Source organism: Mastacembelus armatus, chromosome 21 (genome assembly GCF_900324485.2).
Source record: "Mastacembelus armatus chromosome 21, fMasArm1.2, whole genome shotgun sequence".
Lineage (NCBI taxonomy): Eukaryota > Metazoa > Chordata > Actinopteri > Synbranchiformes > Mastacembelidae > Mastacembelus > Mastacembelus armatus.
This window is the reverse complement of record NC_046653.1, coordinates 17,352,582-17,370,637: the sequence shown is the minus strand read 5'-3', so window position 1 is coordinate 17,370,637 and position 18,056 is coordinate 17,352,582. Positions and strand designations below refer to the sequence as shown.

Sequence of the window (18,056 nt, the reverse complement as noted above, 5' to 3'; positions counted from 1 at the left end):
CCATTGCTGTCCTTAACACACGAGCCAAACCATTACATGTTCTTTGCAATGATCATCATGGAGAAACTCAAAGATTTCAAAGTCTAGTATCAGACGTTGCTCTGAGCATTTTCCTCTTTCTGACGAGTTTCATTAGTGATGAAGTACATAATTTTTTCATACTGGAAAGCTTTGTGAAATAACACCAAATCTCTCTCTCTCTCCCCTTAAAAATCTTTCTGTTCCTCCTTTTTCCAGTTATTTTCAAAAGCGATGTATCAAAGTGTCTGGCAGTGAGAGGCAGCAAAGCCCTCTTTAAAGGATTACTGTACGAGCAGGATGAGATTTTTCATTTCTTTCACCTTTATCTTTCCTCTCTAGTTACACAGTGCATGGAAGTTATCACTCATTTTCTCCTGCTGTTGTTAAGAAATGGCTAATAACAGTTCACGTTTTAAACAACACCGCTTTCTAAAATTATACTGCAGCTGAACCAACTGTAATTATCCAGCATTAGAGCAAATTTATGTTTGACAGTATGATTTCTTTCCTGCTGGACTCTCAGCACTCAGCACTGTGACTCAACACCTGCAGGTCACAGATAACATATGCCTTGGTTAGCACATCACAAGAGCAGGACCCCTGCACCCACTCACGAGAGATAAACCCAGCTTTCATACAATCCCATCATACTCACCAACACCCACAGTTCATCCTTGCTAGAGCCAGATTAAACATTAAAGATTCAGTGTATATTATGTCATTTCATTAGCACACTTCTCACTCTCACATTCTCACTTGGCCATATTATGATACAGGTGGTCTATTTAGAATGATGTGGTCATGTGCTGCAGCTGTGTGAGAATGAGCCTTTTTAATTCTTCAATAAATTCCAGGTAATGAGGATTTAAATGACAAAACAAATATCGTGAAATGTTATTAGGATGAAGTAAAGAACCGAATGAAATTACTGCAGGCTTCTGCATAATTTCACCGCATGGGTTCATCTTGTTATACTGAAGGATGAAAAGCACAACAGGTGAGGCAGCAGAAATGTACGATGTGATAGGTAGCCACTACTGGTAGTAATACATAATTCATTCCTAACGTGTCTGACTGCTGCTAGACCAACACAATTGTAATTACTCTGGAATGAGACAGCTTGATTCGCATCCACTGCGAAAGACATTCACACAAGCAAACATGGCAGGTGTCAACATGTTGCCCAACAAAGCCACTGCTGTTTCTTTATGAGTCTGTGGTTTTAAACAGCACTGTGTATTTTAACTTTCACCCACTACAAGCTTTAGATGCTTGTTTCCTCTCTCCTAAACTGGACAAACTCTCCATCGCATATAATGAGGCAACATGGACACCATACTAGTGGTTTGAAATGATAATGAGTAAGACTCCCTGCTACTACAGGAGACAGAAAGACTGATTTAGCAAAACAGAATAAAAGATTGTAAGACAGTAACAGGACACCTTTAGATGGCAGTCATATATTTATCTGTGGAGCCCAGGAGAACGAATGGTGAATTCAGATTTTAGCTCAAAATCCATAACTTCTACTTATATCTTCTGATAACGCCACAACGAACCTAAATTACTCTGTCAGTTTTGATCGTACAGATAAGAGCAATATATCATTCAAATCTGTAAAGGGTCTAGTTTTATTTGTATACATTCATAATAACAAAATGATGTGCTATTATAAAATAAAGAAAGCAGAAAGTGCACACTCTGTCTTCTCTGTCTGTCATCTCTCTTCAAAGACGTAAATAAAACAACCTGAATCTCAGTGAATACTTGCCTCAAAGACATGAGAAATATATGCATAGAAAGCTTGAAATGTCTTCTTTTAAATGAAACAATTCAAGTCAAAAACAAATAATCTCTATTTATGTAATCTATATGAATGTGAGGAGCAGTACAGTTTCTCCTGTCTCACCTTATTATAGCTTATGTGATCCTGTCTCGCACTGAGCGCACTGTTCATATGGAAATAATCTGAGCCAGGTAATTATGTGCACGCCCCCAAGAAATGGCATAAAACGTCCAGCTTCATGATGGACTTTACTTACTTTTTCTGCGCATTTGGATGATGGCACACTGTGCGGGAAAAGAAGCATTTTGGATGGTTCTGGACAGACAAAGTTTACTTTCTCGTCAAAGGAATAATGCGACTTATGAGGAACATTTGCATCAGCCTGAAAAATTCATCTGGTCCTGAAAAATAAGTCTAGTATAAAAAATACAACTGGCCCCTGAAAAATACGTCTGGTTACTGAAAAATACGTGTAGTGTCTGAAAAAGACATCTTGCCCTGAGAAATACATCTGGTGCATGAACAATATGTCTGGTTTCTAAAAAATACGTCTGGTGTCTGAAAAATACGTCTGGTCAGGAAACATACAACTGCTCTCTAAAAAATACGTATGATGTCTGAAAAATATGTTTGGTCCTGAAAAATATGTCTAGTCCTCAAAAATACATCTGGTCTCTGAAGAAAAATACGACTGGTTATGAAAAATACGTCAGGTCAAAAATATTTATAACCTCAGAAACATCAACTGTGTACATTTAATTTAATTACAGTAACTTATCGAGACTTATCTCTGCCTAATATTTTGCCTCACTATTTGGCCTCACTTTTCCAATACTTTTAGAGGGGAATCTATATAAGCATACAAACAACATTCAGTGAGTACATTTCTTTCCCAAGAAAGTGGTCATGTATAAAATACTTAATACTGCTTTAGATTGACAATAGTAAATTTAGAGGTCAAGCTAATCACTAAAACTGACCATTTATTAGAAGATCTGATATATCTGACGTATTAATAAAACGATACACATCTTTATATACTTTTTTCTACATATAGCTTTTCTGTTTAGATGTTGTTGAACTTTAGAATGCAATCATTCGGCTGTTTATATTATGCTATATACACACTTACTTTTGTTTAAGGACAGAATAAGAGGAACGGTGCTGACTGACAAAAATGTAGGTGCATCAACATCCAGCAACCTCAAAGTTTCTCCTTTGTCAACATCATTCACAAACACAAATTAAGTCCTAGAATGAAGAATAATGCAATCATTTGGCAGAACCCTGTGAAACACTGCCCCTGATTGGCCACCTGTTCTCACTGAGGTCCTCTTTGGTTTTGGGAATGCAGGTGAAGATCTCCTTGAAGAGGGCTTTGTGCTCAGGCTGCTGGCCATCTTCCAGAACCACTGTCAGATTGGATAGAGCAGCTGAGCTGGACAGACGTCAACGGGTCTGGATACTCGCAAAGGGACTGTTGGATGTCTGAACAGCTTTATGGCTGAGTTCATCTGTTGCTTGCTGGCATCACTGCAACAGCTCATCATATTTCACCTAAACAACACACCCATAGCTTATTGAAATGCATTCATTTTCTTCTAACTGCTGTGTACTTCTTAATATTCTACACTGAATAGCAAATCATAAGACTGAAAAGGATCATTTTTATACAAATTTTCTTCTGAGAATTTTTCATGCATAAATTATACCAGACATGCTATAAATACACCACCTGCAGTGCACTGTACTGTGCATCCACCTCGTTGTGACTTTCAAAGTGCTGTCACTGTTACACCTTTGCCGGCTGTATGTTCTCTGCTCTTCAGCATTTTCCACCTGCTCCTCTGTCTCACTCTGCTCCAGGCTTTGATTTTCTTCCGAGGTAAAAAAATACTTGGTCAGGTGGTCTGGTCTTTTGACACTGGGGGAAGTGGAGGGGACATGGGACACAGGAAATGATATATGATATGGGTTGTTGCTTGTGCTGTATATTAAAAGTTGTATCACAGTGTCAGGTATAACAATGCGAAAATAATTAATCATTTTAAATGTAGTTCATACATAAGTCAGTCCTAACCTGTGGGCACAGTCAGCACACACACACACACACACACACACACACACACACACCAGAGAAACTGTTCCACTTCAGCCTCCAGCCACCCACATACAGTGGGTACGGAAAGTATTCAGACCCCTTTAAATTTTTCACTCTTTGTGTCATTGCTGCCATTTGCCAAAATCAAAAAAGTTCATTTTATTTCTCATTAATGTACACTCAGCACCCCATCTTGACAGAAAAAAACTGAAATGTTTAAAAAAAAAAAAAACTGCACCAGGCAGATCAGGAGGCTGTTTTCTATTGATTGCAATGCTTGTGCTCGTGGGGACTGACATTTGGTCCCCACGGTGTGAGTGATATGTCAGGTGTTTCTACATATCATGCTTGTTCTGTCATGACTGACACAAAAGCTTGACCACATGTTAATGACACAAAGTCTCACTAGATGGGATTAAGCTCATGGGAATGTAGTTCTGTCTGTCCAGCCTTCACTTTTAACATGCACTGCACAAAGCCCACTGTCCACTTGCCTCTAGACATTAACTGGCTACTGGAAGATGCTAGTAAGATAGTAAGATAGTAAGATGCTGATCTTGCTTTAGCAGGTTAGCTTAGGCATCATGGATGGATTATGAGCAAAGACGTAAAAAAGCCCCTAGTTCCTACATTTATAGGAGCACCGATGTGATTTGTCGTTTGTGTCATCTTATGGTTATTAGCTTTCTCTTTCTATTCTTGTGTCTTTTTTAGCCATTTTGTACCCATTTTGACAAATCTTACATTTCTTCATAGCCATTTAGTACCTATATTTACATGTTTTGCAGCAATTAGTGTTGTTTTTACACTCTTTTAACTGTGTCTGTTTTTAGTAGTTTGTATGTCTTTGTAGCTGTTTTGTATTCATTTTGTCTCTGCATTTTGTTCTTTGTAGACTTCCCAATGGAGGAAGAGGTTAACAATCCCTTCATAACCATACCCTTGGGCCCCTGGGCCTGCGGCAAATAGGCCCATCCAGTAATGCGTCAATGTCTAAAATTCAAATTAGCACTAAACCTGAGAAGCTGAAAGGATTAACCCACACTAGGCAACTTACTAGGCTACTTGCTAGTAAAAAGCATATATATATATATATATATTATATATAATTACAAATTTACAAAATGTACAGCAGAACAAATCTGTACAACTTGAAATTTTAGTTGTTAATAATGTGTTTGTCAGATTTCTGTTTCCCTCAAATCTAGTGCAAATGCTCAGACATTTGCATTTAATTCAAACATGTTCTTATATAATAGGTACTGCTTTTCTGTGAATTCCAGCAGCAGACAAAGATTCAGCTGGAAGCATAACGAGTATCCCACAGCTACAGCAAACGATACCCAACAGACTCATGCCACTAAAATGAGATCCATGAAATGTACAGCAGAACAGAAGCCATAAAGAGGTATGACAACAAGAAACCAGAACAGGAGGAGGCTGAATTGGTGTAACAGCCAGAAGAGAATATGTAGCAGACAAACAGCATATCCAGCAGAAGATTATGAGCAAATACAATAGTGCCTTCATAAATATACAGTATGTGCATTGACATGGTTGCTGAGTTTGAATGTGATTGTGCTGACAGTGTGAGCAACTTTATTGCAACTCCAATACTTCCTAAATTAATCAAGCCTATCCTAAAATAACAGAAAACAGCCTGAATACCTAAATGCATTTGGATAATGTGTATAATAAAGGTGGTATTATTCTATATGTTCCTGTCAGCAAATCTCATAATAATAGCAAAGCAATGTGAAAGCAGCAGTGAATTAGTCCTTGACCTGGTGTTGTTTAATGCAGCAACAATCATATTTGTTCTTACAGACGTTTTAAATCATTTATTACAGGTGATGAATATGTCATTTTAAGTTTTAAAAGGCTTTTTAAACACAAACACACACACCAGCGCACAACATTTATGGGGGTTATTAAAAGTAAAAAGCATTATTAAATATTATTAAACATATCAGCTATAAAGGAGTGAGCTCTTCATATACCATTTTTTACCAAACCATATTGATTTCTCATTCATTTTTTTTCAATTTTCAATTTCTCATCTCAGAGACCCCCAGCGTTTCTCATTTTCTTTCTTGGACAGAGTTTAGGTTTAGCAATGACACACAAAGTGCAATGTGACATTTGGAAATATATTCCCAAAGTCACAGCTACAGTAAAGCTGCAGTTTGCCTTCATAATTTTTTTCCCCAGCATTTCTGTCACTACCTGCTTCAGGCTGTCCAAAAAGCAGCCATTAGAAGCCAAAAATGAGAAGGTCTTTCTGCACACTCATCCAAGTGTGACCAGCCAATTGGGGTGGGGGAGATATGGGTCATCACAGATCCATTCAGAGCTTTCAGCCAGAGTGTTTGGCTGGCACAGTGCCCCTAAAAGGTCACCAGTATGTGAGATAACATTTATACAACCATCTCATGCTTGGATGGAATAATTTGGATGCATGAAGAGTAAAATAAAACCAAGTTTCAAATCAAAGTTACAAAAAATGAGCCTTTTTTTACAATAGGGTGTTTATTTCACTGGTGAATTCAATATGTTAGTTCACATCAGAGGTGCTCTAGAGATAAATATGGTGTTTGAAAAAGATTAAGCCTACTTAGAGAGTCAGTTTTAATATAATTATTTCACCTCTTGAGCAGAGATGGGTACATTATGAATACAAACAAAGGGTTATGGATTATAAGAAGAAAGAAACTGATATTTTTTTGCATCTTTGTTGTTTTCTCATATTGCTCTATAATCAAAGAATGTAATATGAATATAAAAAAGAACAAATGGACTGTGAAAGCTCACCAAATAAACTAAAAATCTATCAAAGCTAAATGTATTTACTGTCATACAGCCCAGGACTATCACACAGCTCACAACTTTACTGTTTGGGTACTCTCACCACTGTCATCAATTTAGTTCCCAGTCACAGCAGGGAATTTTCAGTGAAGGCAATCAGACAAGTTAGTGGCTAAAAATGCCAATATAATGGATCATTTAGCTGCTGAATCTGCTTTTCTGTATTTTGCTGGCACAGAAAAGACCGTACCACTATTTGTGATATGTGTCACAATGTGTGTTCTAAACATCAAACTAAAACTAAAATGCAGACACAGGCTGAAGAGATCAGGTTCATTCAAATAAACACAAAACAACACATGAGAGTCCAGGTACACAGCACAGAGCAGGGAGGGCCAGAGGCTGAGAAAAAGTCCTAGCAACAGCTAAAAACACACAAGCAGTCTGAGTCAAGCAGTAATCCAAGGAAGATGCAAGAATTAAACAAATGTAAACAACAGCTAAGAAAAATAGGAACAGGGTATGCAAAATAGGAACAGGGTATGCAAAATAGGAACAGGCAGGTGGCAGGTGAGCTGAGGGTGGAGGCATGAGGGCAAGAGACAAATTCAGCAAGCACAGCTGAAGTAAAAACAGACTGGAGACTAGATGGAAAGTGACAGTTTCTAGAAATGTCCAGAAGTGGACAACGCAGGGAAAACATGTGGCAGAGACTAAACTAGGACCAAACTGGGATGATAGTTGGAAATATATTGAGTTAAAAACTCATAAACTCTGCTACGCCCTATGCCCTGGGTAATGGCAAGTAGTAATAGAATGATTTGTTTATATGATAAGATCATAATTAAATATTCAATTAATTATAAAAGGGGGCGTGGTCAAATAATGGTTTGTTTTTTTAACAAAAGTAGGTCAAGGCGGGGTTAAGGGTGTTTCCCTTGACGCAGTAGCAGAATGGTTTGTTTGCCTAATAACAGAATGTTTTTTATTTTCAATATTAAATTCATTATAAAAGGGGTTGTGGTCAAAATAATTTTTTTTTTCATCATGTACCTTAAACATTTGCAGTTTGCTCTGGCATGTCCTGTATGTCTTTTAAGTCTTCATTGGAAAATGGACATACAACACACCCTTAACTGACACATGCCACTTCTGACAGGCGAATGAGTTAAAGCTCTTAGCTACAATTAACATTTCTCATTTTGTAACAATAAATTTACTGTATTTATTTGACATGCTATTTTCCATTTTCTTGAATTACAGAAAAAATGTATGTAAAATTAAGCTGATTAACAGTAATTAAATATGCTGCACATTATATAAAGGTTTATATCCATAGTAAACGTCTAAAGTTTTTCTCTGTAATTTTAAGGTAAATCTCATTCATTTGTGGGTAATTTATATTTAAACCATAAATGACTATGTGGCACATTATAAGGGTTTATGTCCATAATAATCTAAAAATTACAACACAATATTTTTTTATTTTGTATTTGTGTATCTATATAATTTTTCATTTCATTACAGCAGTATCTATATAATTTGCATTGCATTACAGCAGTCGCCATGTTGATGACAAGTTCGCCTCAACTCCATGATAACCCAAACACAGGCAAACAAGGGGAGTGCGGGGGGAGGCGAGGTGGGCATGTACTTGAGTATGCTGACAGGTGGAGATATTAAAATTTATCTTACATTAGAGTGGAAAATAACCTCGTGGTGTTAAGGAAATTGAAAATGTTCGAAAACAAATATGATTTCCAGATTCTGGACATGGATGTAAAAATGGTTTTTATGCTTTCTGATTTTTTGCTTGAATCTGTTAGTCAAGTCACCTTATTTAGATAGCCTAGTAAACCAAATTGAGAAACACAGAGATCCTAATAAATTGTCCACAAATACCCTATCCAAATACCCAAACCACATTCAGTCAGATACAGCAAATTTACAGTATGTGTTGGCAATTATGTAATATCAGAATTTGTTCTACATAGAAATTGAATGGTCAAAAGAACTGAAAAGACATTTTACTTATTGAATATATGTAATTAATTAATTTTGATTACTCTTAACCTATTCATGCACTTTATCTTATCATTTTACCATTAAAACACAATTAATAATGTTTTTTTTTCACACAATCACAATCACAATATTTGCCAGTCATACAATAGGTGTACAGATTTAAGAATAAGTGCTCAGTGCTAATTTAACTCCTAATTGTTGGGTATATGTTGTGTCCTCATGCAATGCTAGTATCACTTACTGCATTAATTTTAGCTTTTACTCACCAACAGTTGTGTATTAAAGAAAAGCTATAGTGGCCATACTTTAAAACTGACAGGTCTGGGCCTGCAGACAACTGAAAAATGCAACACATGGCAATAAAACAACTTGCACATATCCCAGCATGTACTGGGGAAAAGCAGAGTTAGTCCATCACAGAGCTAACACACCACAGGCTTTAAACACTACGGACAAATTAAACCAATTTGATAAAATTTGGTTGAAGAAGAACTCAGGTTCTTCTTGGTCTAAGTTGACATTGCTCACCATTGAGGCATCATGCTGCTGCAAGCACTAACACATATAATGTTCAAGTACCACATTAATACAGTGCTGAAATGAATGATAATGCATGCATAATCATTGCTGCTGAACTGGTTAAACACAAAGGCCAAACTATGATGGAACACTGAGAGAGGTGCTCATGTACATCAAGGCAAGGCAAGTTTATTTATATAGCACAATTCATACGCAGAGTAATTCAAAGTGCTTTACAGAAATAAAAGACAAGTTAAAAGTACATAGGCAAGAATTAAAATAAAAAATAGTAAAAAAGATTTCCACCTCCCAAAGATTATAGAGAAACAAAGATATCACTCACAGGAGGTGAGTGATATCTTTGTGTAAATCTGAGTGTCATCTGCATAGTTATGGTAGGACACATTATTGTGTATCATGTAAAGATTGAACGAAAGGGGTCCCAAGATGGACCCAGGAGGGAACCCACAGTCAGACAGTTACCAATTTGAACAATGTATTTCCAAAATAGGACTTAAGGGCAGTGACAGAGATGCCTATCCAGTCCTCTAACCTTTGTAACAGGATCACATGGTCTACTAGTTGTTCAGTACTGTGGCACCAAAACTGCTTTTCGACACAGAAACAGACACAAACCCCCACACATATGAACACAGGCAACCACCCACTCAAGCACAAGCACACAGAACATGTGTGGCATTACGGCAGTAGTGAAAAGTAAACTTAAATTTCAGTGAAATGAACTAAAAAGAGAGAGGGAGAAATAACCTGTGTAGAGACTCACTAATCACAGTTTGGCCATGCAGACAGACTGACTATTTGAATGTAAATAAGTATTATTTGAAAGTGAAAGTGACTTAACTGGCCAAGTATGGTGACCCATAGTCAGAATTTGTGCTCTGCTTTTTAACCCAATCCCAAGTGCACACACACAGCAAGTGAACACACACACACTGTGCACACACACCTGGGGCAGTGGGCAGCCAATGCTGCGGCGCCCGGGGAGTAGTTGGGGTTCCGGTGCCTTGCTCAAGGGTCTCACCTCAGTCGTGGTACTGAAGGTGGACAGGGTGCTGGCTGTTCGCTATGTGCCACCGACAATTTCCCCGCCGGACCTGAGACTCGAACCTGAAATTTTCAGGTTACGACTGCCCCCTGATTATTTAGACTATGTGTTTATTTGTTTTATGCACCTTATGTTTCCAATTAAATTCTAATTCATGCAATAAAGCATGTTGATCTGACATTGAAGTGACAGAGAAAGGAAACTATGGATATTAATAAAACTCATTATTATCATTTTAATATTCACACTAAAATATGAGAAAGTTAAAAAAAATAGGCAGAACAGTTACTATACTGAAAGAATTACTATTGGCCCTCTCACCATTATGCTTTGATCATGATTGGTTAATGAGCCTGTCATTCAGAAAACTGGCCAATGACAACAGTGCTCGCTGTGTTTTTGAAAAGACACCAGTTTGTACCATTCCTGTGGGAAGCTGGTGGCGCCAGGTCTGACCCAGTATAACTGAATCAGTCGCTGGCTGGGCGTTACTAATGGATTACCTGGATTAATACCTAACGTCATATAATTTTATATCTGTTTGCTAACGCCCTTTTTGAGTTGTGTGACGCCAACAGAGAACAAAAGAAGAAAAATAACTGGACTGATAAGAATCAGGTGGTGGACTGCATTTTATAACTGTAATCTAGGTAAAATGAGGCAAGAGAACATTTTCCTATTATTTTCTGTAAATGTATAACCTAACAATGTTTGCGTTCATGTCAAATTGGATTAATGCTTAATGCTTAATTTGCTTAGTTGTGTAATAACAGCAGCAATGTTGGTGACATTCATTGAAAAGTTGATGGCTGAGTTTGAATGGTTTTATTTTTCTGTACACTGACTAAACCATCCTTGTCAGCTTTATATCAGAATCAGAAATTTATCCCCAGGGGGAAGTTGCTTAGATTCCAGGTGCTTCATACAAGAAGAGAAAATTCTGCACAAGAAAGTTGACACAGAGAATATAAAAAATAAAATAGAAATTTGTATAACATAGCATGAAAATAAAAATAGTGAAAAGGTAAAAATAATATAACTAAAAATAGAAACGGTAAATACATATATGGTCAGATACATGGGTCACATTTCACTTTAAAACTTTGTTTCACCATCCAAAATGCCACAGACATGCTTGTCAAAGCAAGGTGATGACAATGGCAGAGGAAAAGTAAATAAAGAAATATCATTCATTCTGTCATTCTGAGAAAACAAAGGTTGTAAATGCTTTTTAGGTATTTGTGGAGTTAGTAGACGAAAGACCATTTCATAACCATGACCCAGTGTATCTTTGTCCATCAACCTTCCAAAAGGGCAAATACAGCATCTGCTGAGATTCAGAACTGCCTGGGGAGTTGTACTGTGGAGTTATGTTTTGTTCAACAACTTCACTTCAGGCCTTCATTTTGCCTGCAGGTAGCACGTGTTTCCTCTTTTCACAACACCCAAACACATATTGACACATCATTTGATTATTTACTCAAAAATATGAAATATTTTCATCTTAGTTAATGTAAGCATTGGTGTGTAGGGTAGGATTAAATTCACGTACTTGGTAGTCAGTGCTACCATGTTCAGTGATTGTTACGCTAAGTAGACAGTCACTGCCTGTAAACTGAATATAAAGTTTTACATTATATATATAATATTCTGTTCAGCTGTTCATCAACATCATGTGGGATCATGAGAAGGCTGGCAAGATATCACCACTGCTTGGTGGGGTGCAGAATTATACCCAGGCACAGGTAGGTAAACAGTTAGAGATTGGGTTTATTGCATGAAACCAAGTTTAGATCCGTTGTAATGGTAATGTGTCATGTGAAGCTGTAAACAGCCGTTGACAATTATTAACACCCTAAAAAGCTTGAGTTAAATGTTGTCATTCACATATTTGAAACACCCAACAGTAAACCTCATTCAATTACATATAACAAGGAGTAGGAGAAATTATTTTAACGGTTTATAATATCATCTGCAAGGAAACACCACTTTTGACACACACGTCACTTCTTATCTAAAAACGAACCATTCTGCTAACTTAGGAAACAAACCATTACTACACCCTGACCTACTTTTTAAAAAAAACAAAACAAAAAAAACATTATTTTGATCATGCCCACTTTTATAATTAAATATTGAGAAAACAAACTATTCTGCTATTGTGTCAAAGAAAACACCCTTAATCCTGCTTTAACCTACTTTTTTTTTTTTTTTTAAACAAACCATAATTTACCCATGGGATTAATAAAGTGCTTCTTCTTCTTAATTTTTGACCACGCCCACTTGTATAATTAATTTAATATTTAATTATGATCTTATCTGCCAACAAACCATTATATTACTACTACAGGAGAGTCCGTCATCTATGTTTGCTTCTAGTCCAAACTAGTATCTTTGTCTCATCTTTAGAAAGTTATTACTCACGCACGAATTTCACACAAATGCATAACTGGATGTCATATGTGGAGAGTTTGATTTTAATGTAGGTGGGAAACGTTTAGAATGAAAACAGTATAAATCCAAGGCTTTACGACACCCTCTTTGGCCTGAACCAAGAAAACATGAGAGACATGACCAGAAGACCTCACAGTTTCATAACAGATCCATTAGAACCACAAATGACACCATAACATCAGTTTTGAATCTCAGCGTGCGGATCTATTGCTGCGTGTGTTTTCTATGTTGTTTCTCCACTAAGTTTTTGCACAGAAAGCTGTTAAAGTATTTCATTTAAACCCAAAGAAAGGGTTAAATTTTGGTCTTCAATTACTCAGGGCTTCACTGTGAATTTAAGAGTTCTGGGCTGAAGACACATACAGTATAACTGTCTATAATTGTCAGAATAATATCTAACACACTTGAATGGGGAGTATTCGGTGTGAGTAGCACACTTCATTTTAATGAAGTCGGCAGCAGCCCACCAGTTGGTCAGTCATACAAATTCATGCTGTGTTGCTAAACACTGTTCAAAGCCATGAAACTTCATTTTAAATTCTAGTGAGTATGACAAACCTTTCAAAAATACAAACTATGTCAGGCTGAATTTTTGGGAATGATCCACAAGACACCTAAAACATTTCTCTTTGATGAATTGATGCAGTTATAAAATCCACAGAGACTTTGGATTAAATATTTTACTCTGTGTAAACAAATAGTTTCAGCAAAGAGATAGAAGCAACTTTTAGAAAATATGCAGTATATAATAACACAAGGGGGGCTGGGATAAAGTTATTTTAACAGCCACCCACCTTCTTAAGGAGTAGGAAAATTACAAGATAATAGGAACCTTGAAAGTATTGATTGGATTATTAACCTTTTCATTGATCTATTTAGGCAATCTTTAGAGAAATTACATTTGTCACAGCAGCAGGAAGCCATTTAAGTACCTCTGCAGTTGTTTAATGTTAACAGCAAGAAGGCAGAACTGAAGTGAACTGGAGCGACTTCATGAAAGCAACAAAAATTTTTGTGACAGTGTTACATTTAAGTAAAAAGCAAAACTGTGTAGAACCATCTGTGACCAGCCAAAAGCAGAGAAAACACAGATGAGTCCTTGTTTAACCCAGTGTCATCTTTTACTTTAAACTTTAGACTTCCTGAGGAGCAAAATGATCAGAAGAAAGCAGGAACTTTTGCAGTAGATTTACTTCTGAACATATTTTACTGTTTAATCCTTTATAGCATCGCTCTCACTTTTTTTTTTCTGCTAAACTACAAGACGTTCATGGTTTGTGACTCTGAGATTGCATTTCCTAAAAGTGTAGATGAGGCTGTAAATTAGCGAATCACATCTGCTGTTGACTTGACCCGCAATTTTCTCCACAGTAATTTAGATACAAACCTACTGACCCGACACCCACAATAAAGAAATGCAGATACTTTAACAATTTGGGGTTTTGACACATCAGTAGTGAACTACACACATTTCACAAGATACTGTCCTTAGTGCTCTACATGGTGCACTTGGGTTAAAACATGAAGACGTGGATACACAGCTGCATTTTATATCTGTTGACTTTAACCTTGATAAAAACAGTAGAAAACTATGGGGATTTAGAGACTCGGTCACATCAAAGAACAGCTGGATGAAATGAATGTTCCCTCTAGGCTTGGCTGCTGCTTCTGATGCTCCTGCAGACACACCGTAGGGAGAAGGCTGAATAAGCATTTTAGCATGGTAAAAACATGACCTTAAGGTTCAGCCCATCTGCAGCAGTGACCCCACCTTACCACAAGTCAGTACACTTCTGCCTGCATGTGTATTCTAACTCTAAAACATTTCCTTTGGGTCATTCTCCCTCCACCTATATGAGTCTTTTTTCCTGCGCGTGTACCTCTGTACTTTTTCACAGTCAATTTGCAAGATAATCCACCTTGAGTGTTTTTTTTTTTCCATCATATTTCCCTGCTATATCATGTTCTCAATCTGAGAGTGGAAGAATGTTTTTCATAACAAAAGATATGGAATTTCCTGTTCAGATAGGACAGTGATCAGCAGAAACTTTGCATAGCTCACCAAAAACTGCAGTTGTGGGTGTGTTTGTGTTGGTGTGTGTGTGTGTGTGTGTGTGTGTGTGTGTGCGCGCAGTGTGAGCAAATATGAATATCCGCTTTCTATATGGACCTCCACCCAACAGCTGTCGTCACATCAATGTCATAGTGCTAAAAAATGACTTAAAAACTGCTAAATGCAAATTCTTAACTTTTTATTTTATCTATAAAGATATTTTTCAGGTTATATTAACACATGTTAATATTCTGTTTTAACAAGAAATCTTTTTTTCTGAAAAATGGCATTTAATAGCATGAAAGTATATTTTAATTTGACAAAACCAATGTATATCCTTAAAAGAAAAAGTTTCTCGTACCTTCAGAAAGATTATCGTGTGGTTAAACCTACATTTGTTTTTTGAGCTGTAAAATACATTAAAAGTTCACAGCATAAATCAGTAATATAACCTAATACATGTAGACATGTGACAGTTTGTTATATTTTATGCTATGGGCTGTTTTTGTATTGCTTGGTTCAGCATGACTGTGTGTGATTTTGTTAGATTATATCAGTGTTGTAACAAGATTCTTTCTGTTATAACAGTGAATTAATATATGATAATAAATAACAAAATCTATCACTAAAACAGGAAAAACGCCCTATAATGACATACACCTGAAACACATTTTTTTATTCCTTAAAATGTCTATTTGTTTAATTTGCTTTCTTTTTCTGAATTTTGTTTATAAATCATTGAAAGACTAAGACAATTTGGAAAAACCACCATTCATAGTGACGCTGCTGTTATCTTCCATTCACTTCATGTTTGTAAATTTAGGCTTAGAGTATATGAGGCATCTCTGCCAACCCAAACATCACTGTCGTCTTTGCAGTTTCCTGTTTGAAGCATCTGTACATGTACTTCCTTTGTGACTTCCTGGCTGACTTGGGAACCAAAGGCAAGGGTTAAAAATCCACCCTGACTTCACTCCCTGGGGGGGATGAGGATACTGAGCAGATGGGGAAACAGAAAGTGGTAAACAGCCAGGGGTGGCCAGGCTGTGATTTATGGCCTTGTAAAACAACCAAGTGCCAGAGGTCGACAGACAAAGATCTGAATGTGCAGTGGAGTGACGGGTGAGGGCAGCGGGGGTAGAGCAGAATCAAAAGGAGACGTGAAACAGAGAAGCACAAAGCGGTGTCAAAGGCCTAAATGAAGAGACAACAAAAGGGGAGACATTGGAGAATGTGGGGAAAGTTAGAGGAGGATGTGTAAAGTGGAGGGGGGGGGGGCATTATTGTTGGCGTGGGGGTCATGACACAGACTTCTCTTACAGCGAGTCTGTCAAAAAAACGTCTTGGTTCACATTCTCAAATGTGATGAATTATTGATTTTCTCTGTTTAATTTTGTATTAAATCAAATATCTGAGAGATTTAGACTGCAGGTCACACAAAACAGTGTAAAATAGGCATTGCTCAAGGAAGGGCAACATCACTATGTTTGTTAGTCCAGCAGGTCTGAATGTATATATATATCCATGTTCCTTATAACACTGATGATACCCTGACTTTTCATCTAGCTCCCCCACATGAGTTTGAGATTTGTTCTTTTTAACATCTAGTAAAGATATTCTTGTTCCAGTCTGAAAGAATATTAATAACTTGGGTGATCTTGGGTGGACCTATCAGTTGCAGTTTGTCCATTACTTTATGGCAAATACCAAATCTAAACTTTCCCATCAGTCTCTGTGCTTTGTGTTTAGTGCTAGTTAGGAAGCATTAACAAATTATAAGATTAAACCAAATATGGTTAATTGACTTTGTTTATATTTTCGTCATACATACATGGTTTTGGACTCTTTTCTGATAATGATAAAGTTTCTAATAATGACTAATAATTTAATTATTTTAGTTAAAAAAATAGTGGACAGACGAGGAACACATTTTATTCCATGCCTGGCCATCAGTATTTTTTTTTAATAGCCAAGAAGAGAACACTGAATAGACTGTTGAGACATAATAATACAGAGAGACTGCAGAGAGCACTCACACTAAAATGTGGAGGGAATGTGGCACAACGGATACATGTGGAGTCAGAAGCAGGCAGTGACAGTGAATGATAGATGCAGCAAGCTGGGCATGGCAGATGGAGAGAGGAGGAAAAAGGAGAATGTTTCATAACTTCGACCCATCTGCAATAAAAGGATGATAGATGATTTCCATTTACAGTGGGAGCAGGACTTCCTTTTGAATGACATGAATGTGGGTCTGAACCCTCAAGGCCATTTCATTTTTCCTCTCATGACCTCCGTCCATTCAATTCTGTCTGACCTGCGGTAAACAACCTTTATAGTGATTTGACATATTTCATTGATAATATATGAACAGTGATTTTTAACTAGTGTGACTTTTAACTATTTTTTCCTACACATTCATAGTGCTCAGCCGATCAATCCTAATGATTTGGTGAGACTTACATTTCCTCTAGCATCATCAGCATGCTGGCATGTGGCTTTGTTGGAAACGACTCAACAACAGTTGGATTGATTTCCACGACATTTGGTAGTGATGTTAATTTCCCCTCAAATGAATTATGATCTCTGACTTTTCATATTGTACCACCACCATGTCCAAATTCTCATTTTTTTCTGTACTTCGGTTTATGACCAAAACTAATGACACCCGTCAGCCTCAGCTTTATATTGTGTTGGATTTAAATCAGCAAATGTCAGCTTGCTAAGTCAGTAAATTAAAATTATGACAATAGTAAACATTATATGTAGCAAACATCAGATTGTTAGCACTTTCCCTGTTAAACATTGTTAGCATTAAGCTAAAAGGACTGCTGTGCCCAAGTGAAACCTCACAAAACCACTATCATGGCTTAGGTCTTGCTGATTTGTCAATAACACACAATAACCCTCTTCATTTCAATTTTTTTCCGCCTGCTTTGCTCTGACTTGCAAAGTGCTCCTGCACGCCGAGGGACAATAAAAGCTTTATTACCTGGAGACACACTGTAAACTATAGACTACCTGCACTGCATCTTTTGCTCAGTATCTGTCCTGCTATATTTCCATAACCTATTCTTTCACTGGTGGTTATTGAATGAAATGTGCAGTTGGTCGCACTTCATCAGCATCTTCCAGATCATGCACCGTGCAGCTGATAACATCATACATGTAGTGATTCACTGCTAAAGTCATTATTCTTTTCTTCCCAGGATAAAGCAGGTACAGT

The 18,056-nt window shown here is 37.0% G+C and overlaps 1 protein-coding gene across 1 annotated transcript in view; it reads right to left on the bottom strand.

Annotated features, from left to right (window-relative positions):
- Nucleotides 1-3,079: 3,079 nt before the first annotated feature.
- The window catches only part of LOC113122995 (junctional adhesion molecule B-like), a 28,693-nt gene continuing 13,716 nt past the window's right edge, over nucleotides 3,080-18,056 (bottom strand). Inside the window, exons 11-12 of the mRNA XM_026294704.1 lie at nucleotides 3,570-3,731; nucleotides 3,080-3,245 (exon numbers count right to left, since the gene is read on the bottom strand). Coding sequence (XP_026150489.1) covers nucleotides 3,080-3,245; nucleotides 3,570-3,731 — 328 coding nt within the window. The remainder of the gene's footprint in view (nucleotides 3,246-3,569; nucleotides 3,732-18,056) is intronic.